General features: G+C 40.1%; 1 protein-coding gene across 5 annotated transcripts in view; it reads left to right on the forward strand.

The window, feature by feature from the left end:
* The window catches only part of DLGAP2 (DLG associated protein 2), a 694,939-nt gene that overhangs the window by 658,015 nt on the left and 13,579 nt on the right, over positions 1–23,345 (forward strand). For all 5 annotated transcript variants that reach the window (XM_043542330.1, XM_007058741.4, XM_043542329.1 and 2 more), the window contains 3 exons: positions 767–1,116; positions 13,989–14,074; positions 15,347–15,762. In XM_043542330.1, coding sequence (XP_043398265.1) covers positions 767–1,116; positions 13,989–14,074; positions 15,347–15,762 — 852 coding nt within the window. The remainder of the gene's footprint in view (positions 1–766; positions 1,117–13,988; positions 14,075–15,346; positions 15,763–23,345) is intronic.

Raw genomic sequence — 23,345 nt, forward strand, 5'->3', positions numbered from 1 at the left:
TGTCACTGTAGATTAAAGTATTTTAGTCTGTTTTGGTTTTAAAGGTCATTCTTAGCCTTTGCATTTTAGAAACATTTGTATGTACAGAATTTCCTGCTTGACTAATATTTGTAGCTTGTTTTAATCATATATATTTTAATCCTTATTCCCATTTGAGTAGTCATATTATTGTCAGATAGTAAATCTATATCCAACAGTAAACCTAAAATTAGTATTAAAAAGATCAAAAGTGTAATGTGCTGCTGCTCAGTGGAAGAGTCTGTCGAAGAATTCCTTGTTTCAATATATTGCTGTCATTTTCTTAAATCCCCACTGAATCAGTGAAGAGTCCAGAGTTCAAATGATTATATGAGGTGAAAAAATCATCCCTCATTCCTGTTATCAGCTTTCTCCCATGTAGAACCAACCCATGGGCACTAACGGGTACAAATCTGAACATCACTCTCAGTACTCAAACACAAACACACACACAAATCTGTGCTAACTCCTTTCATCTTCACTGTAATCAAGGGTTCTCATTTTAGTATGAGGAGCGTTTTCAATCCTTGCTTCCCTGATGAAATAAAATAAACCTGTTGCTATGGATACCCATCTTAGGATGAGAAAGAGTTTGTGCTGATAGCGAGCTTTGCAGATGAACACTATTTTGCAATTGTCTTTGGTTTTTAAGTAGCACAGTCTCTGTTTTACATTTTTCTCCAATAAAGCACAATATTGCCATTAACAAATTAATCTTGATTTCTTTTTTTTTTTATTCCTTCTGTAGCTGTAACTTATACAAGTTACAAAAAAACGCCACCACCGGTACCCCCACGTACCACTTCCAAGCCACTCATCTCAATTACAGCACAGAGCAGCACAGAATCCACCCAGGATGCATATCATGATAGCCGGACTCAGAGGATTTCCCCATGGCCACAAGATGGTCGAGGGATGTACAACTCTACAGACAGTTTGGACAGTAACAAGGCCATGAATCTTGCCATGGAAACTGCCGCTGCACAGCGCCATGCTTCTGAGAGTCAAATCACTTCAGTACGAACCAGTGACAAGGCCATTTTAGTGACAAAAGCTGAGGAGTTTCTTAAGAGTCGACGGTCCTCTATAGGGATTCAGGTAGCCTATCATTAACATCTGTTCTGTGATGAATTGCTTGCCTTGGTTCTGTAAATAGCATAGAATGAGTCATTGAGCTTCACTGACTCTAATAATTTAACAAACAACCCCTGGCTGCTTAGCATTAATTGTAATTCGCTTCATGGCAAAGTGGCTGTGCAATAACCTGGAAGTGAAATGAATGAATAAATCTCTAGGGAGGTTACCTGTCATTCACACTTGATATGAAATTATATTGAGGATCTACAGGTGAACAGAATGTTCATCTCCTTCACTCTGTGAATTCATAGTCTTTTTTATAGAAATATGTCAGCTTTAAAATCCTGGACTGCATTTTTTCATTATCTTTCCTTTTTGACCATGGGGGATAGGTACTGATGCTGCTTCTGTGTTTATTGTTTGGCTAGATGGTTGTTTGGTTTGGGGTTTTTTTAATTATTACTTAAAAATAACTTCTTCAACTCACCCAAAGCAAACCAGGACCGGGAGCTTTGTTGGGGATAAAAAGATAAAAAATGTGTCAGTATAGATGAACAGGGAATTGTAAACTGAACAGACATTATGTAGAATTAATAAGAAAGTCCTTTGAGTAAATTTGTGTGACACAAAAAATATTTTTTTGGTTACAAAATGTCTGCCAGTCTATAGAACATACTGTCACACTGTCGTTTCAGGTGAATGAAATATGATGATCTAGAATGCAAATTTTAAATCATATTTCTTCTGCTGACTGGCAGACACTAGGTGCTGGTTGTCATTTAGTTATATCTCTAGCAAATGTTGATTATTAATAAATATACTGCAGGTAACCGTGCAAACAGTTCAGGAACTTTTGAGGAGGGAGGAGCAGGCTCTGTGCCTGCAAACACTTAAGGCATAAACTTAACTTTAAGCATGCAAATGTTCCCATTAACTGCAGTGGGACTACTCATCTGTTTAAATTCCTCTGCCTTTCATTACACACAAAGTAATTGCCATGGGTTTTTACACCACTCCTGGAATAAGGGTACATGTGACAGTGACCGTACTGATATTGCAGCATCATTCCAGAGGACAGTGCAATGGAATCTAGTAAATCGAGACATCCCAGTGGATGGCCTGTAGTCCCCATTAAGAGGCAAGCCCATTAAGTGGATCTACTGTTCTTTTTATACAGCAGTTCTTCCATTGCCATTAGGCTTAAATATGTTCCCTGAAAAAATACTGATTAACCAACCAAGATGAAGAACTTTCGTAACTGACATCACAGTATGATAACATTTTGGTGTTACACAGCTCAGGTGTTGGACCTATGAAAAGGCACAGGATTTGGGTAACATTGCCTGCTCACCTCTCAGTGTAAAGGTTCTTTGCCACAGCTGGTTATATTAAAGACTAGAATCCAATTTGACATTAGCAGCAAAATACTCAGGTATCACTTTTCAAATGCTTTAGGAAGGAATTAAGTCTTGCCACTATCCATTACAGTAGTGCATCCTATGAGGTTGTTCAAAAAGGGGGCTAAGTGGATAATGATGGAAAGCTGAAAAGAGCAGTGCGTAATTTTGGTACTTTTAGACTTTTAACCCAGAATTCACAGTTCAAACAGGAAAGGTATGTGTGGTGTTCTCGTCTGTTCTTGACAGCCGCTGGAACTAAAGGTATATAACAATAGTGGTGCCTCCCCTCAACTCCTGTCTTTGAACAATTAATTCGGAAGCTTTGATTACATCAGTCTCTTCCTACAGCTGATGACCAACATTTTTAGTAGGGTTCTGATGATTCTTTGTGTGCAGTATTTTTGGTAATGTGTGCTCGTAATCCCTTAATACATCCATGCAGTGATTTACACAGGCACAGTGGAATATCTGCAGCCACACAGCATTTGGTGCTTGGCTCCTAATTCTGGTTTTCAGGTTTGATCACTGTAAATGATAAAAGCTGTTTGTGAAAGGTCAGAGTCTAAAAAGGCTGAAGCACATATTTTCAGAAGTGCAGATACCTCCTGGGCATCTTTTGGAGGATTTTGTATGTAAGATTAAAATTACAAAATTATCCCAGGACACAATATATTTGTACTGGTGATTTCTCCAGTAGGTTCCAAATGTTACATCTGTGTGAAAAATATTCATTGGCAACATTTCTTAGCAGAAGATACATTTTGTCATATTCCTTTGCTTTGTTTGCTATGAATAATAAAGCAGAGTAGAATAATTTTATTTCAAAATACAGAAAAAATTTAGTTCCTGCCTCAGAAATAAGACTAAACAACTTCAGTTATGTTAGCCTTCTGCATCAAAGCACCTAAGATAAGGATGGTTTTTATTTACATATTACCTTGATAGACTGCATTATTAGCTTTCTCATTAGAATGCAATGCAGTGCTGTTATGTTGCATCTGAATATATTTGCATTAATAAATTTTGCATCTTCGAGGATGGATAATTAGTGCATTATTAATGTTGCATTGATTTAACAAATTGGTGTGAAAATGACTGCTATTACGGTTCTAGACAATATGAGACCGTCTGAAACATAAGGCAGTCTGCTCCTATGAAAGTCTTGCTACCCTACAGGTTGTGAAGATGATAGATTACTAACATTAACACCAATCTAGCAATGCTGCTGCATGTGGAACTGTAGAGTTCCTGCATGTGGAACAGCTACCGAGCCTGGCCCTTTATATGAAAAAGAAACATTTTCTGTCCTTAATCCTGCACCATTCAAGCCAGGGAGTTTTGTCATTGACTTCAATAGCCCTCTATTCCCAAAGATGGGCAAACTGTAAAATGTTACACTTGGGTTAAAATTTAGACACTGTTCTATTACATTAATTGCAGTTAAGTCTGCAGTTTTGTCATTGCTGTAGTGAGAGTCATGAAAGTACCAGAAAGTCATGGGAGTACAAGAAAGCACTTTGATATAAAAACAAACCCAATGTATGCCAAGACCAAATCATGATTACATTATTGGAGAAAGTTGTGATATGTAGTATAGAAAAATGGACTCTTTTCCCTTCATTTGTCATGTACAGGGACCCTTCAAAATGGGTAATTTGTATTTATTTTTTGCAGGACCCTCTCTACAGTAATTGTTACAAATGCAAAACCTATTTTGCTTTAGTCTGCACTAAAAATGTTAATGGTGACCGGATACTCAACACAATTAATATTAACAACAAGGGGGAAGGAATGCAAGCCAAAATAAGAAGGGAATGGGCTAAAGATTATGTAGATAAGTTGGATGTATTCAAGTCGGCAGGGCCTGATGAAATTCATCCTAGGGTACTTAAGGAAGTAGATGAAGCAATCTCAAAACTGTTGGCATTTATATTTGGGAACTCCTGGAGGGTGGGTGAGGTCCCAGAGGACTGGGCAGAGGTGACATTGGGGGGGGGTACCACACAGGGTCACATGCCCTCCCACATTTGCTGCTTTGCTTGTACTGAGCATGCTCACATGGACTGTTGAAGCTGCTGCTCTTACTCTGCGCTCCCACTATCAGCAGGTACGGGTCATCTGGGACTGGGGAAGGGGACAGTACTGGGGACAGTACCTATCTTTAAAGAAGGGGAACGAAGAGAACCTGATGAATTATGGAACAGTCATTTTAACTTTGATACCTGGAAAGATAATGGAACAAATTATTAAGCAACGAGTTAGTAAGCACCTGGAGGATAATAGGATTATAAGGAATAGTCAGCATGGACTTGTCAAGAACAAATCATGCCAACCCAGCTAGTTTCCTTCTTTGACAGGGTTACTGGCCTAGTGAATGGGGGGAAGCAGTAGATGTGATATATCTTGTTTTTGGTAAGGCTCTTGACACTGTCCGGCATGACATTCTCATAAGCAAACTAGGGAAATACGACATAGGTGAAAGTACTGTAAGGTAGGTGCAAAACTGGTTGAAAGACTGTACTCACAGACCAGTTATCAATGGTTTGCTCTTAATCTGGGAGGATGTATCTAGTGGGGTCATGCAGGGATCTGTCCTGGGTCTGGTACTATTCACCATCCTCATTAATGACTTGGATAATGGAGTGGATAGTATGCTTTTAAAATTTTCAGATTGCCCCAAGATGGGAAGGTTACAAGCACGTTGGAGGACAGCACCTGTCAGGGATGGTCTGTGTATACTTAATCCTGCTTCATCACAGGGAAATGACCTAGATGACCTCTTGAGGTCACTTCCAGCCCTACATTTCTATGATGTTATGCCAATCCACTGTATGATTGCTGTAGTATGAAGCTTCATGGGCTGCAGTGGTACAATTAGTCTCAGCTGTACTCCATGAGTTTTTTACATTATGACATGATGTAACCGAATACGTGCCTTGGATGAAAGGCGAAGTGGATTCCACTATTTTTGTATATATTGCATGGAAAACATTAGAGATTATTAGAAATTTCTTGTTTTATTTTTCTCCTTTCTCTCATAGTAGCATTCTGTGAGACAAGAACCTATCAAGTGCCACTTTCCTGAGTCACAGTCACGATACAGGCATTTAATTGGAAGACCCTACTGTGGTATCAACCTTTCTTGGGCAACTCCAAAATGCAGATTTCTGCAGCACTATCTTAAGAGCAAGAGTTGCATTCATGGCACCTCCCAAGTGGTAGTGTTTGTACATATGCCCTTGCTATACTTTTTAAACAGGTATAGCAAACAGTCCTCTAAATGCAGCCTTGTCACCATGGAGGTGAGCAAATTCAAAAAGTAATTGTAGATGGAGAATCATCATCCAGTGAGGGTGTTTCTATTGGAGGCACATAAAGATCTGTTCTTGGTCAAGTGCTGTTCAATATTGTTATCTATGATCTGGGAGGAAACATAAAATTGTTGCTATTAAAGTTTGTGGATGAGACAAAAATTGGTGGAGTGGCAAATAATGATAAGGCCAGGTCACTTCTACAGAGCTATCTGTATTGCATGATAAGCTTGAACAACATGCAGTTTACTACAGCTAAATCCAAGGTCATACATCCAGGAACTAAGAATGTTGGTCATGCGCAGAAGCTAGGGAACTGTATTTTGGAAAGAAGTGACTCAGAAAAGGAGTTAGGGTTGTGGTGAATAACCAGCTGAACATGAGCTGCCAGTCTGATGCTAAAGACTGGTCTAAACACGATTTTTGTCTTTCTTTAACTATTGCACTTACAAGTGTGATTATTTTTTTCTTTTCTTTTTTCTTTTTTTACTGAAACAGCAACACTGGCACTAGCCCTAATCATACAGTTATGCCTGTATAAAGCACCTTTACCAATATAACTGCATGCATGTTAGGGGGTTGTACTGCTTTAACTGTACAGGTATACTTAAAGCAGTACAAATTTTGTGTGTAGACTAATCCTAAGACAGCAAATACAAACCTTGGATGTATAAGCAGGGGGATATTTACTAGAAGTAGGGAGGCATTACTACCTCTGTATATTCATTAGGAGACCACTACTGGAATACTAATGTCCACACTTTTAAAAAGATGTAAACAAATTGGAAAGGGTTCAGAAAAGATCTACACGAATTGGTGGAGGTCTGGAAAATCTGCCTTATAACAAAAGACTTATGAAGTTCAGTCGATGTAGTTTATTCAAGTAGAGCTTTAATGGTGACTTAATCATGGTCTGTAAGTTCCTACATGGAGAGAAGGTTTCTGATAGCAGAGGGCTCTTCAGTCTAGCAGACAGAGGCATAACAAGAGCCAGTGGTTGGAAACTCAATCCAGACGAGAAATAAAGTGCACATTGTTAATAGTGGGTATGTGTATACTGCAATCAAACACCTGCGGCTGGCCCGTGTCAGCCAAATTGGGATCATGGGGCTTGAGCTAAGGGCTGTTTAATTGCAGCATAGAAGGTTGGGCCCGGGCTCGGGCTGGTCCCTCTCCCCACAGGATCCCATATCCGAGCTCAAATGTTTGCATCGAGTCAGCTGACAGAGGCCAGCCAGGGGTTCTTAATTGAAGTGTAGACACACCCAGTGCGGGTAATAACCGTTGACACAACTTATCCTCTCTCACTTGAAATCTTTAAGATATGACTGGATGGCTTTCTAAAGAATATGCTGTAGCCCAACCAGAAGTTATGGGCTTGATGCAGGAATCACTTGGTAAATTATATGAGCTATGCTGTGCCTTCTGGCCCTAAAAATCTCTGAATCATAATCACTCCTTATACCACCCCTACACACACCTTCTCTGAGCAGGAAACCAGCGTTGGCCACACTAGCATTCCCACCTTCACCCTCACTCCCCCTCACCCTCATCACACGTACACGCTCACTAGGTACTTGAAGAGCACTGGCTATCAAATGATGATACTAAATATGGGAGCAATGAGGGCAGAGCACAGGGAAGGATCTCCCTGTGCGCCCTGTCCCCCACCAGCACATCCATTGTGAAGCAGCCATAATTTGACCCCTAAAGTTGTTCTTTGCCCATATGTGCACATAAAATAATGGATGTAACCAATTAATGGACTTGCCTCATCCAATAGCTATTTCTTCCCTTGCTAAAAAGCTTAGCAGAAGTGGTTGTAGTTGAAACAAAACGACTTTTTTTTAAAAAAAAGCTTGTAATAATGTAATCTTCTTTCACAAATTATCCTATTGATTTTCTTAATTGTCATGTAACATAATGAAAAGTTCATATTACGAAAGATCCAGGATGTTGTCATGCAGACTGTCTGCTCATTTAGTTTGTTACGGAAGAATTGCCATTTAGCCTCTGAATGCATAAAAGATGTTGAAAATAGTCACCGTTCTGTTATGTATTAGAATTTGTTGTTGGTAATCTAACTTTAGTTTAATATGAATCCTGTTTTCTAAATTTTCTGAATTATTTCTTTTATCCAATAGAACTCACTTAAAAGAACCATGAAAGTTTCCAACCTGCTTCATGCATTCATCTGATAATTAGCACTTATTTTGTCACCCACCATATTCAGCAACCTGGACTTCCTGCTGAGAAGTATTATAGCAGTAAAATGCTCCCCCTCTACAACACAGAAATCATTCACAGATACAGAGAGAGATAATCCCTGATGTGCATTTCTAAAAAGTGTTTTGAAAATTGAAACATATGCATCTGTTAGTTGTAAATATTCCTTCAGCTAATTAAAGCAGTGGAAGTTCTCACAGCAGTTTTACTTTAAGCTATTATTCTACTTTGAAAAGTGACTATGTACAAATGAAACTTTCTCATACATCAGATTAGTGTGTGTAAGTGCTAATCCTTGTGTGTTTAGAGTCAGATTTGCTTGTTATTGTGTCAAAAGTCAGGTTTTCTTGCTTTTTACTCTTGTTAGCTCTGAAAAGCCAATAGAGGTAAGGGAGAGTGAGCTGAACTCTTCTCCATCAACAGAAATGTTTATTAAATTATAATTGCACACAGAGCCAAGCAGTTATAGCAGGGCAAAGCCACTGCGGGCAATGAGGTTGCATGGGGTCATGAGAGGCATAATGTGGCCTGCAAAACTTTTTATTGCTGGTGATGATAAGGGAAAAGGGAAGAGCCCGGCTTTGCTTTCAGATAGTAGGTTGAGGTCTGTTGTCTTCAAAACTGAGCGTATTTGGTTTGGAATTCATTGAGAGACAGTAAATCTGAAACTCCATTATGCGATTTTCACAGAGTCAATGTTCAGAGCAGACAAATAATGCTGAAATAAGCGGTGCCATCTATTGGCTAAACATTAATAGCTAAAAGAGCTGAGCAAATAATTTGCAAAAAATAGTTTAGTCAATTCATGTATCTTTTTTTCAGTTCGCTGAGTGGCTGCAAAACAAATCAAGCTATACTCTAATTTATGCTCTGCGTTTATTCAGTTTTGTGAGATTCCTTTGTAACTCTTCTCAGTCTGCTTTCAACTTAACTCTCTTGAGTAATGGTGTATTGTCTGCAAACTTTGCCATCTCATTGTTTACCCTTTTTTCAAAATCATTTATGAATATGTTGAACAGCACTGGTCCCAGTACAGATCCCTGGGGGACACCACTATTTACCTCTCTCCACTCTGAAAACTGACCATTTATTCCTACCCTTTGTTTCCTGCCTTTTAACGAGTTACTGATCCATGGGAGGACCTTCCCTCTTATCCCATGACTGCTTACTTTGCTTAAGAGACTGTTGTGAGGGACCTTGTCAAAGGCTTTCTGAAAGTCCACATATGCTTATAAAATTTGGGATGATACCGACCTTGGTTGCAAGCACATTGGAGGAGAGCACCTGTCAGGGATGCTCTAGATATACTTGGTCCTGCCTCAGCACAGGGGGATGGACTGGATAACTCTCAAGGTCCCTTCCAGCCCTACATTTCTATGATTCTAACTACATAAGAAGGGTGGGGTTTAGCACACAATCCTCTCCTCTGCATCTCCCATTTCTTACTTTAGGTGGCACCCCACATAGTGTGCTGGATTTTGTGAATCTCATTTTAGGCACCTGTCTCTCCCTGTTCATCATATAGGGAATGTAGGTGCCTAACTCAGGCTTTGTGGATACCAGTGTAGTTCCAGTGATTTTCTGGGTGCCTAAAAGTTAGGCGTTGTGATGCTCAGTGTTGCAACACCTAAGTCACTTTGTGGAGCTGGGGCTACATGACTGTCTGTCACCATATATCATATTGCTGATGGCATGGCCAGGGTTTCAAATATTAAACTATTTGGAATGCATGCTAGTGAGTAATAAAATATTCAAGGATCACAGAGAATAAATCTACTTCGGTAAGATTCATCCAAGTTTTGGGAGCCACACCACAAAACCAAACGTGTTACCTTTTCCCCTGTGCTGAGTTGAACTTGAGTTGATACCAGGCAAATAACTTGAACTGAGTTGATACCAGGCAAATAATTTCAGTACCAGACAAATTGGTTGAAACTATAGTAAAGAACGTGATTACCAGACATGTAGATGAACATGATATGCTGTAAAGGGAAGTCATGCCTCACCAATCTATTAGAATTCTTTGAGGGGGGTCAACAAACAGGTGGACAAGGGTGACCCAGTTGACATAGTATACTGCGACTTTCAGAAAGCCTTTGACAAGGCCCCACACCAAAAATTCTTAAGCAAAGTAAGCAGTCATTGGATAAGAAGGGAAGGTCCTATTATTGATTAGTAACAGGTTAAAAAACGGGGGGGAAAGAGTAGGAATAAATGGTCAGTTTTCACAATGGAAAGTGGTAAATAACGGGCTCCTCCAAGTATCTGTACTCGTTGTTCAACATATTCATAAATGAACTGGAAAATTATGTAAACAGTAAGGTTGTAAAGTTTGCAGATGATACAACGTTACTCAAGATAGTGAAGTCCAAAGCAGGCTGCAAAGAGTTACAAAGGGATCTCACAAAACTGGGTGATTGGGCAAAAAAATGTAAGATGAAATTCAGTGTTGATAAATGCAAAGTAATGCACTTTGGAAAACATAATTCCAACTATACATACGAAATGACAGGGTCTCAGTTTGCTGTTACCACTCAAGAAAGAGATCTTGGAGTCCTTGTGGATAGTTCTCTGAAAACATCTGCTCAATGTACATCAGTCAAAAAGGCTAACAATGTTAGAAACTGTTAGGAAAGGGATAGATAATAAGACAGAAATTATCACAATGCTACTATATAAATCTCTGGTATGCCCACACCTTGAATGCTGCATGCAGTTCTTGTCGTCCCAACTCAAAAAAGATATATTAGAACTGGAAAAGGTAAAGAGAAGGGCAGCAAAAATGCAAGGAGAGATTAAAAAGACTGGGACTCTTAAGCTTAGAAAAGAGACGACTAAAGGGGGATCTGATAGAGGTCTATAAAATCATGACTTTGGTGTGAAGAAAGTAAATAAGGAAGTGTTATTTACCCCTTTACATAACACAAGAAACAGGGTCACCCAATGAAATTAATAGGTAGCAGGTTTAAAACAAACATAAGGAAGTACCTCTTCACACAGTGCACAGTCAACATGTGGAACTCTTTGTCAGCGGATGTTATGAAGGCCAAAAGTATAACTGGGTTAAAAAAAAGACCTAGATAAGTTTGTGGAAGATAGGTACCTCAATAGCTATTAGCCAAGATCATCAGGACACAGCCTCATGCTCTGGGTGTCCCTAATCCTCTGACTGCCAGAAGCTGGGACTGGATGATAGGGGATAGATCACTCGATAATTACCCTGCTCTTTTAATTCACTCTGAAGCGTCTGGCACTAGCCACTGTCAGAAGACAGGATGTTGGGCTAATTGGACCATTGGTCTGTATGCCCGATCTTATGTAAATTAAGCTAAGGCTGGCTGGAAGACAAGAATTCTGTTTTGCAAAATATTTCAAGGTCTCTACATTTGTTTTTTGTTCTGCATCAAGGTGAAACTAAGACCTTTCAAAATATTTCACAAAAAACAGGGAAACCCACCTCAGGATAGCCATGAGCCTAGTAGTTAGGGCCCTTTCCTGGGATGTGGGAGATTCATGGTCAAGTTCCTGCTTCAAATCAAATAGAGAGAGATTTGAACATGGGTTTCTGCATCCCTGGGGAGTGCCCCAACCACTGGGCTATTAGCTGTTCTGGAGTGGGTCTCTGTTTTTGACCAGAAATTTCATCCTGAGAAACCCTGCTTGAAGGTTTTGTTGAAATGGATACGTTTCCACAAAAAGTCTGTTTTTTGTTTGTTTGTTTTTACAAAGAAACATTTAGTTGAAAAATTATCAACCAGCTCTAATTGAAGCCTGGCCAATCTGATCAAATTTGAATTATCTCCCTTTTTTCCCAGAAGGTGACCTTACACTGCCTATGTTTCGCAGAAATTGTTCACCACTCCCCCCCCACCATTGTTAGATGAAACTGATGTTTTCCCGCTTTTACTTGTTTCAGCCTTTGCTTCCATTTTGCAGGTTTGTTTTCTGTTTGTCAGGTGTTACAATATTTGCTCTCCAAATTACATCAAAAGTCCTTATTTGGCATCCTCCTCCTGCTGCAGGGCACAGCAAGCAAATGAAAGGTATTAAAATGTGAAAGCAATCACCAGAGCATTTACTTAGTGTCAGCTTTGGCAAGCTGGATGGGAGGATAATTTGGCAGAGTTTCCTGTTTAGAAGGAACGCGTGCCAGGGCCATTTTGACACCTGGACTGTAATTTTACTGATAACTGTGTTTTCAGTCACATAAAAGTTCAGTGTAGATCAACTATATATACATTCCTATAAATTCCTGTGTCAGTTACATATTAGGTAAATTATAGTCATCCAAAGCTCCTGCAGAAATGCCCATAGGAAGGCACTTTGGAAGAGGAACTCTCTGAAATGCTCTCTCCATGGAGATGTTTCCAAATCATTCCATTAGTGCAAAGATCTAGTGAGATCTGTGCAACACCATTATCTTCAGTATATTTATGCAGGTTTAATTTATTTGCTTCTTAAATGTAATTTAGTGAATAATTCTGTTGATGATGGACTAGAACAGTGGTTCTCAACTGTGGTCCACCGCTTGTTCAGGGAAAGCCCCTGGCGCGCCGGGCCGGTTTGTTTACCCGCCAGGTCCGCAGGTTCGGCCAATCACGGCTCCCAGTGGCCGTGGTTCACCGCTCCAGGCCAATGGGGGGCTGCAGAAAGCGGCACAGGCCGAGGGACGTGCTGGCCGCCCTTCCCGCAGCTCCCTTGGTCTGGAGTGGCAAACCGTGGCCAGTGGGAGCCGCAATCAGCCGAACCTGCGGACGCAGCAGGTAAACAAACCAGCCCGGTGCGCCAGGGGCTTTCCCTGAACAGGCGGTGGACCACAGTTGAGAACCACTGGACTAGAAGGAATAGAAACCAGTTTACTCTACCTTAGCTGTGTTGGCTCAACATGATTAACTAACAGGAGTAAAAGCTACTAGAAATATATGTTTGTTACTAAGTCAGCAGATGTGACTCTGAATGCACAGAGAGAGACCTGGCGAATAAAAAGTTGCCAGTTTTATACAATCCCATTTCAAAGTAACACTGTATCTTAAGTTAACAATTATTTCTAATATATAATGGAATATATATATTTCCAATATATTATGGAAACATATTTTTGTAATGTTAACTATATTTATGGGTAACTACCGTTCATTTTGTTTAACAAACAAAATATCCTCCAAAAGAGAAAAACGTTCTATTTTAATTATTTTTTCTTTGACTCTTCTTAGATTCCACATAATTTTCATGCTGCAACATGTGTGTTTGTGTGTGTGTTTACAGTAAATCCTGCAGTAATTTTTGTTGTAGTAGTAGTAGTCGTTTTTTTGATGTGTAGTGCCAATAAAGGTGAAAACTCTATTGTGAATATATTTTGTAAGAGTATTGCAGAGGGGAATACTATTTAAAAATTCTTGACTTAGTTGATACAGTATTCTCAAGATTATGTTGTTAAGAAAGGTGAGCTATGGTATTATGCTGTATCTTCTTTATCACTTAAATATTTCTTTGTTTGTCGGCACAGTTGTCAATAGAATCCATTCATTGTAACATTTCTTTTTATGACTTGCAATTTTTATGGGGCTATTTTCTTTATTTTATTTTGTAAATCCTGGGAAATAACAAGGTTGTATTCTAATAATATATAAAGGGGCTAAACTATGGGTTCCCAGTTCTAATAATAGAATAGTCAAGCCAATCTTACTTTCTGCCTGCATTAAACTGAGTAATTGTATCTGTATACATTTAAGAAAGGGAATTACAGAGCAGAGTAGAAGTGGTTATGCACAGTTTTATAAAACACAGCACCAAAACAATGATGCCAGACTGAATGCTTATTTAAATGATTTTAGTGGGTTAGGTGTTTCTTTGAAGTGATTAAAGAAATATATAATTAATTGATATAAAGGTAGGTAGATATAATGTTGGATTGTCAATGTTCACTTCTGCAGATGTATCTTTTGTGTTGAATTAGGTGGAAACGGCAACTGATTCAGATACCGAGAGCAGAGGCCTACGGGAATACCATTCCGTTGGAGTGCAAGTGGAAGATGACAAACGGTAACTCATGCAAAATAAAAGTGTAACCTTTCAGAAGACAAAACACTTTTGTGAACAAACTGCTAGCAAACACATAGATGATGCTGTCTAGAAATAATTCACAAGGCCAGGCTCATACGTGCATGTTGGCCAACTGCTAATGTTGTAAGAGATGCTTTAGCTCTCCCTTCATATTTACTCAGAGTTTCCAGGGTTTTTTTTCTTCGATTGGGAGGAAGTTAATGTTTGTAAGGTGAATTTAGTGCTCCTACTTAATCAGAGGAATCACAGAACAGGTGCAAGCACACTGAAGCGCCAGCCCTGCAAAGGGATCCCCATGGCTGAATCTTTATGCTATACAGTCCATTTGCAGGATGGGGCCTACCTCAACCCTGACCTAAAGGGACTACTTCTAGGAGTCAGTTTCCATGGTCAATCAATCCTTGTCCAGTCTGCTGAGACTGCTGACAAATGTGCTAATTCTGGTGGTGGTAGGTTTTTTTATTTAGACACTTGTCCACCTGGCTTTGGACTGGGACTGCTATCTAATTTCACAGAAGCCATCAAACAGCCTTTGGGGATAGTAATCACCTTTGCTTACAACTGACATGAGCTAAATTTGAACAATTGACCTGTATATTTCATGAACAATCCTTTGAGCCTCTGTTACAACTACTGAACATGAATTTATTCTAATATTTCAGTATCCAAGATAAGTATATCACAAGACACTCACCATTTCATGATAGTTCTATATAGTGTTTAAACGTGAACAAACATAAAACCACACCAGCCTCCTACCACTTTTTACATTTATTACAAAATTCTTGACAGCCTTAACTCAGAATGTCTTTGAGTAGGACACTTAGTACTTGAAATAATTGTAAATATTTATTTGATAGTCTTCATTTCAACAGTACATGCAGCACTGCAGGTCTTTGGTGCGATTTCCAGTTCTGTTTATTAATGTTGTGCAATATAATGTAATGTGAGAAAAGATCAATATTTGCTTCCAAAGGTGGTTTAAACCATTTTCATTTATATCTTTGTTCAGATCAATAATGACACCATATAGACGACATATAGATTTTTTGCGTTGTCGTTCACTCTCTTACGTTAAGTAACTAAATCAGTTGTAGGGTGGATTTTGACAAAGATTAATTGAAAAATATCCTGTATGCCAGCAAAAATATTTTTTACTATTAGATGCAGAAAGAAAATCAGATGTGTTTTGCCAGTACATTATTCCCTCTCAACGTACGTATTTTTCTTTCTTTTTTTTCCTTGCCCAAGACATGGACGGTTTAAACGTTCAAATAGTGTGACAGCAGCTGTTCAGGCTGACCTGGAACTGGAGGGCTTTCCAGGACACATAACAATGGAGGACAAGGGACTTCAGTTTGGTTCATCATTCCAGAGGCATTCAGAGCCTAGCACTCCTACCCAATATGGTGCAGTAAGAACTGTACGGACACAGGGACTGTTCAGTTACAGAGAAGATTACAGGACCCAGGTTGACACCTCAAATCTTCCACCACCAGAACCCTGGCTGGAGCCAGCCATTGAGACAGTTGAAACTGGTCGGATGTCCCCATGTCGACGGGATGGGTCTTGGTTTATGAAGTTGCTACATACTGAAACGAAGAGGATGGAAGGATGGTGTAAAGAGATGGAGAGAGAAGCAGAAGAAAATGATCTTTCTGAAGAAAGTAAGAACACCTCAGTATCTTTTGTTATATACATTTGACAGAGAATGTGAAGCTGTGGTTTATATTTATTATTAATTGTATATATTAATTTTATATATTAATCAATTTCTATACCACTTGGAAATGTCTTAGACCCTCTACAAGACAAACAGAGAGAAGGTTTCCGCTCTGAGGCGCTTACAGTTAAAGCCCCCAATCCCGCAGTTGACTGTGCAGGCAAACTGCTGTATCTGAATGGAGCCCCACTGAAGTCAATGAGGGTCCATCTGTACAGTCAGTTGCAGGATCAGCCATGGTTTTTGACATCATGAGTGAGATTCTGTGCTCTGCCTCTAAGAGAGAGAGGAGGAGCTAATGTCACAATAAGTCACTCTTGTGCTCACCTGATTCTGAATTGCTCCAGGGGTCATAGCAGGCCTCGGTGTAATTTAGTCCTGAGGAGCTTCTATCTTATGGCAACCTGTCCATGCCTAAGTATGGCAGGAGCATTGCCCAGAATCTCTTTAGTGCTACATGCTTGAGCCCCACCCCTGACACAACCTTTCTGGCAATCCTGCGCCAGGGCATGTGAGAGGATTCTTGAGAGACAGCCTCCAACAGTCTTCTTCAGTTCCGCACCACAAAACTTTTCTCCCAGCTGGATCCAGGCCTTTTAGAACCCTTTTACTCTACTCCAGCCCTTTTCCTGGCATAAAGGGGCGGGAGTGATGGTGGGGGAAACAAAGATTGGAGAGGAAATAGAGTGAGGAAAGACAATGGTTACAGCAACGGGATTCTGTAGTTATTTGGGCATGTGTCCTTTTAGATGGTTCAGTTACATTTTGTTGTTGCATTTTTAGAGAGAATCATTATTATTTGCTCGCTTCTTGTGGACACCATGAGAGAAGTGATGGAGTGAACTAAAAAGTAATGCAGGTTTCTTGGAGCCAGAGCCATGTTGGCATGAATGATGCTGATAAATAAAACTGCTCCTACCAATCTGTTAGATGCCTCCCCACAACTCTATCCATTGCCATGTATATTTTAGCCTTTATCGACAGGCTTTTTGGCCAGTTTTCAGTTTGCATGACAATGTTCCTATCGCAGCCAATTTGAGTTGTTTTTTTTCAGTTCAGACTTCCTCAGGCACAGGATCAATTCATTTAGACTTTTGCTGCCCACATATTTACTCTTCAAGCCCTGCCTGACTCTGAATGTTCTTGTTTGACTGCTTCCTCTCTTCTATGTCAGATTCATGTTTTACCCTCACATCTCTGGACAGTCGCACAGTCCACTGTCCCATTTCTACTTCTTGACTCCTCTTTTTCAGAGGAAAGACAGGCTGTTCTGTTATTAATTCATTTTTATTTATCCTTAATTATTTTGCTCCACCATGCTGTGCAAAAGCCTTTGCTGAGTAACTGCATTATCATACTGCTGCAAGGCCAGTCTTTCCACCTCAACCCCCTCCTTTTCTCTTTTGTCATTCCTTTCATTGTGTTATGTCTGAGATTGGATTGTAAGCAATTCAGATGAGGAAGTTTATCTTCATTCTGTGAACTTCTTAGTACACTCTTAGGTGCTATTAAATAATAATAATAATAATAATTTTATAATATTGTGCTTTTGTTAGAGTGGCTTTTAAGACTCCCTAGACTTCTTCCATAATAGTGGATTTTAATATCCCCTCTCATGTACCTTATTCATCAGATTTCTCAGTTCCCCCAAATCGAATGCCCTTGTACTATTGCAATCTGTAAATCATTTGCTTTGATGAAGTCAAGTAGCTTAAAGACACAGATTCCAAGGTTCTCTGTTGTTCTCAGTCACTGTTCAGTCCTCAACTGGTAGATACAGCTGCATTTGGTTGGGGTCATTACTTTCCGGAACATAAAACAGTTTTCTAAATACCTTAGGAAGCTTTGATTATGTCATGTTGGATTAATATTGATATCTGGATCCTTAACATCCCCTGTGCTTAGAGCATCCTGCAGTTTAGATTACCATAAAGTACAGTGCTGCACCGGTGTAACCATACTTTTCAGATAGTTGTGTGGGACAGATGTCAATGAGGGCATCATTTGGCTTGCTACATTTTTATTGCTGTTTAGATCTGGTGAGACAATTTCAACAAAAAATAAATGTGGAGGAAATGAGAATTGAAATGTCATGATTTTATTTTTCTCCCATTTGCTGAACAACTCTATTACTGGTGGTGGTGCAAGAGAAGGAGAAAACCCAGTTTCTTGTTGCTGAGATGGAGTCACTGAGATAAACTAAACATGGACTCCCTGTGATGGGGTTTTTACAGGATTATGTTTCAGAGAGCTGCACTTTGGCGGAGATTCTGCTGTTGCTGACACTGAAGTCAATTGAGTTATTACAGGTTTACGTGGTGTAATTGAGAGCAGATTTTGGCTCCAACTAATTGTAACATGTGGCATTCATACTGCTGCGTTATATAGCTATACGTCTCAAAGGTCCCCCATTTCAATGGACATCCCTCCTTTTACTCTCAAATTTACATGCATTAACTACAAACAAATTTGCATTGATATGATTTGCTTCAGGAAAAAAAAGAATCATGAAGTTATCAACAGAGTTATTTATATTAAAGGAATGAATTCCACAGCATTTTGAGTCTTCTGCATGAATAATTTTATTCATTTTGGGGTCTTTTTCACACACTGCATCCCACATTTAGGCCTTGGCAGATTGAGTGCTATTCTATCTACCATACCCCAGGTTTAGTGATAACCCAGCATGAAATTTATCTTGATGTATTTAAACATTTGGCAGATCCATGAAGAAAATAATCAGAAGTGCCTGGGCCAGAGGCAGCCAAGTGTATTTTTTCATCTTCCACTGGAACATACTATACCCAAGAAACTTCACAGCAGAGTTTGCCCATTCAAAATGTCACTGTTAATGCTGAATCCCTTATTTGAGTGTCAGATCTATTAATTGTACCACAAGTGTAGATATAGATGTATATCCCATAGGCGAACCTCGTACTTTACACAACTATTTATATTTCACAGATAATCTTGAAAAAGAGGGCTTAAAATAGAGTTATGTTTTAAAAAGCAATTTCACTTTGTGTTAGCACAATAGCCTTGAGATCTTAGAAAACTGTTTGATTGCCCTATTGATTTTTTTCTTTTACTGTAGCCTTTCTCCCATAATGTTGTTTTAAGATCTTCACTCATTGAGAAGGAAAGAATAATCACTGCACCAAAAATAACCTTTCATGTCTCGAAGTCCCTCTCTTTATTTATCTATTTACTTATTTATTTGCTCAGTTAACAGTAAATTATACTAGTGCATTTATTTCTGTAAATGTCATTTATTATTTATGTGGGTAGATATTGGTGTTTTTATAGTTAGGAAATTCTGGCTGTTTCCAGGGTAAGTCATTTGACCATGTTCACTGGAAAAGTGGCCCACGCTATTTTGCAAAGATATGTGTTTCTAAACAATAGCAATTAGAGTCTCAGTTTTGTATTCAGGAAACCACGTTAGGCTTACCACTGTTGGAGGGGTGGTAATGAGAAGATCACTATCCATGTTCCAGAGCTCCACAGCACAAGGAGAGTGAGGAGCCATGTGGTGCTCAGAGTGCTGCAGGCAAGTGATTTCTAATGGCAGCTGGGAGACTTGCAAAATAAGGCAGTGAGTAAGTAAGCTGTGCAGGGCACTGAGAGTTGTGGGAACTAAAGACACCACACCACAACATAGGGAGAGGCAGGGGAGCCAGGAATACTGTGGTACTCTTAAGTTCCACATTTGTCCTGTTTCTTCAGAACCTGGAAATTAACGAGCAGACACTACCTGTGTGCATTGTTATGCCTGAGGGAATTCTGCAGCAAAAAATTTAAAATGATGTGCACAATATTTTAAAGTTCTGCAAAATTCTGCATATGTTATATGTCAAAATAACACAATATGATCATGCCAGTTTCAGTTATTTTGGTAATTTACTTCAAAATACTTGTCAACAAGTATGTCTGTTACAATACAGATGATAAAAAAGATTCGGGATTTTTTTTTTTACAAATAGATTCCTTACTAGGCATATTAATACAGAACTTTGAATAATACTTCATTTAAACTACAATACAGAAAAGAGTTTCCTGCACCCCTAAGAAGCAGTGCAAAGGCTTGGGGGAGTCAGGGGTAACAGAGGAGCTGACGGAGGGGGAAATAATTTCTGGAAAGGAGCCTGGGAGTGAACCAGGAGGGTTGTTGAGTGTGAGAGAAGTATGGAACAGTTTTTTGGGGGTTTTTGGAGGGTTTTTTGGAGGATTGTTAGGGAGTTGGGGAGCCTCCCCCATGCAGACCCTGGCTGACCCCTAGCCTCTCCCAATCAGTCAGGCACATCTGCCTGTGTCCTCATGTGTCCCTGCATCCCCCTCCCCACTCCCATTCAGCCCCCACCCCAGGTTATGACACTCCACTAGCCCTTCTGAACCCCAGTCTATGTGACCCCCCCCAACAACCCCACGTACCCTGTTCTGTCTATCCTCCCACCCATATGTGCCTCCTGACCTGGCCCCAGGGGCAGGGCGCTGTGAGGAACACAGCCTCCTCTTCCTTCCTTCCTCCATAGCTCACTGCTACAGCCAGTGAGCCGGCTGCCCTCTGTTCTGGTGCTACAGAGGCCCCTGATGGGCAAAAGGCATAACTGCAGTGACTCTTTGTCAGAATGTGTTTTCTGTGGAGAAAAAAAAATCTGTGGGGGGACATGAATTCTGCACACACACAGAGGCACAGAATACCTCTAGGAGTAGCACATCAAGGAATGTTACAGTGGAAAGCCAAACCAACAGCCAAAGCCACCCAAACATTCAAATATATGGAAATTAAGAGATGAGGGAAAGTAGATAAACACTCAGATACATTTACAGTTCATACAGTACCCTAAATAAGTATGCCTAGTCCAAAAGCATTTTCATTCTGCCTCAGTGTAGTCACCCAACCTAGTCTAGATACTGTACCCAATTCCCAAGTACTATGGTGAATTACACGCAGTGAATGCCTAAGACAGCCCAAATGTCACTACACTCTGATTCCAGATGTTCAGGGCTTTGGGTGAAAATTACTTGTCAGTGGCAATGCGTTTCTCTGGCAAAATTCTCCATATCACAAAGTACCTCAACCATTGGCTCGCTTGTTGCTGATGTGAGAGGCCACAGAATGGGTATGGCAACTATGATATCCTATGGCCCCTGAGGCAGTGTCTCTAGGTTAGATGGGAGAGGCATAGTAGCAGAGCACTATGGAGAAGATCTACATTGCTGCTACCTGAGCTGGATCTATTGAATTGCTAAATATACTGGGAGGAGTTAAATTCTAATGTTGTGAATCTGGCAGCTTTCAAGATCCACTAAAGGCTTGTCTGTATATCAGTTTGCACCAAGTTAGTTAAATTGGTTAATTAAACTAGTGAAAACCCCTGCGTGGACAGACTTATATCAGCTTAGCTTGGCCCTGTAAATTTGCAGGGCCAGCTAAATGGATATAAACCAACTTTAAATTAATTTAAGTGTCCACACACAAAGTTTTACTGAATTAACTAAACTGATTTAAAATCACACCTTTACGTATATCAGGGCAACTTGTGTGTGTAGGCCTAAAATGCAAACTTTTAAAAAGTAGTCTACTATTTGTGGAATTCTGTATGAAAAGAAAACAGACTTGGAAAGATTTGGAATGAAATTTACTGTTCAAACTACCTTGATTCATTTTGTAACCACTTCAGTCCATAAGACAGTAGATTCCTCCGGGTGGAAGGTGTATATTTGGATTTCTCATGGTAGGTCCTATTGCACTGCAATCCTGATTCTTACACAGACAGAAAGCAGCATCTCCTCCTCTCTTGCAGACTATCTCTCTTTTACAGTGTTGTGTCTCCTCCTAGCTTCTCTGATCAGTTCCCCCACCTTCTTGATATGTTCCTGACTCATCATCTCGACACATTCGCTTCACCCACCACCACCTGTTTTGCTCACATGACCCTTCTTCCACCTCATGCCTACCTTTTCCTCACTACTTTTTTCCCATCCTGCTTGCATGCCTCTGTTCTGATTCTCCAGCTTTCCCTCTTGCCTTCCCTCACCTGTTCCTGCTACTATTCCTTCTACTTTCCAGGTCTTGGTGGAGCCCCTTTTCTTTGGTTACCTGTTACTCTTTCTCCCTTCCCATGCTGCTGTTCCTTCCAAGTTTCTCCAGAATCCACACAAAGACCTATATACCAGAAGCTCCACCTACCTTGCAGCACCCATAGATTTGCACCACTCTGGATTTTCAGGGACGAGATGGTTATCTGCAGCAAAATACTGTGACCCTAGGCACACCTGTAGTCACACCCTACATACAACTGCAATGATATATGTACAAAGTATGCCTTGTAAGGTATCATGTGAAAGCTAGGAACCTGCTGATTATTAATACTATTATAAAATGCATGTGTTAACCTTATATGTGAAGTTAGAAATTCCCTCTGTATGATGTTACTAGAGCATGTTTAAGACAAGACAGCCTAATCTAGGTAAAGGCGATAAACAGGTCTGTGCTAGACAAAGGAATGTGGATTGACCTCGATTTACATATTAGCAGTAAACAAAGCCATTGCTAAACTAGCAGGGGTTATCCTGGTCCTAAACTCGAGAGAGCAGACTGAGCCCCCAGGAGGCCGTCCTGACTTGTAAGACAGTGACATCCCTTTGGGATATAAGGAACACAGAGAGACTCCATCTTGATCCTTCACCTTGGGAGACAAAGAAACCAAGTGATTTGATATCTGTGATGTGTCCTGGCCAGTAAAAAGTTGGGTAAGAGACTGGGGGTAAAATAAACCTTTTTGAACAAAGACTGTAACTTGCTACATTAAAGTTTAGACTTTCAGATGCGTGTTTTCACTTTTATTTGCTTGTAACTATCTCCACTTTTTATCTCTTTTAGTTGGTATCACTTAATCCATGCTCTTTTGTTAGTAAACTTGTTTTACATTTATTATAAGCCAGTTCTGTGCTGTATTTGAAGGGAAGGGTGTTATCTACCCCAGTTAAATTAATAAGATGTGAGGTACTGACCAATTAACAGAGCAGCAATCTTAATATTGTCCTTGGATGCACAGTGGTAGGGGCTGTGCATTGCAGAGAAACATCTCTGAGGCACTCAGGGGCTGAAGTTTATTGATCGTTACCTCCTAGGCAAGATCTGGGCCAGGCAAGCCTGGAGCAGTTTGCTGGTGAAGGAGATAGATTAGGGTGACCGGGAGCTGACACACAGTCTAACTGCCAGCAAAGCTAACTCTTGCTGAGGAAGAGAGGTAACACAGTGTCTCACAATTCTGGGTATCCCCAGCAGCATGTTACAAATCCTAACAGTAGCAAAGCAAGATTCTCATTAGAAATGAACAAGTTTACTTTGCCTTCCCTTCTCACCACAGCAGTCTTGGGCCACAGTGAAGTGACCCTTCCCCACAATGATGAAAATTGGATGCAGCCCTCTAGAGCTTTTAAAAGCTAACACTGCCCAGTGGAGGGGAAAATTGCTTTCCCAATGAAGGGATTAGCATAATACTTGACGCCTGGACAGGA

Source organism: Chelonia mydas, chromosome 3 (genome assembly GCF_015237465.2).
Source record: "Chelonia mydas isolate rCheMyd1 chromosome 3, rCheMyd1.pri.v2, whole genome shotgun sequence".
NCBI lineage: Eukaryota > Metazoa > Chordata > Testudines > Cheloniidae > Chelonia > Chelonia mydas.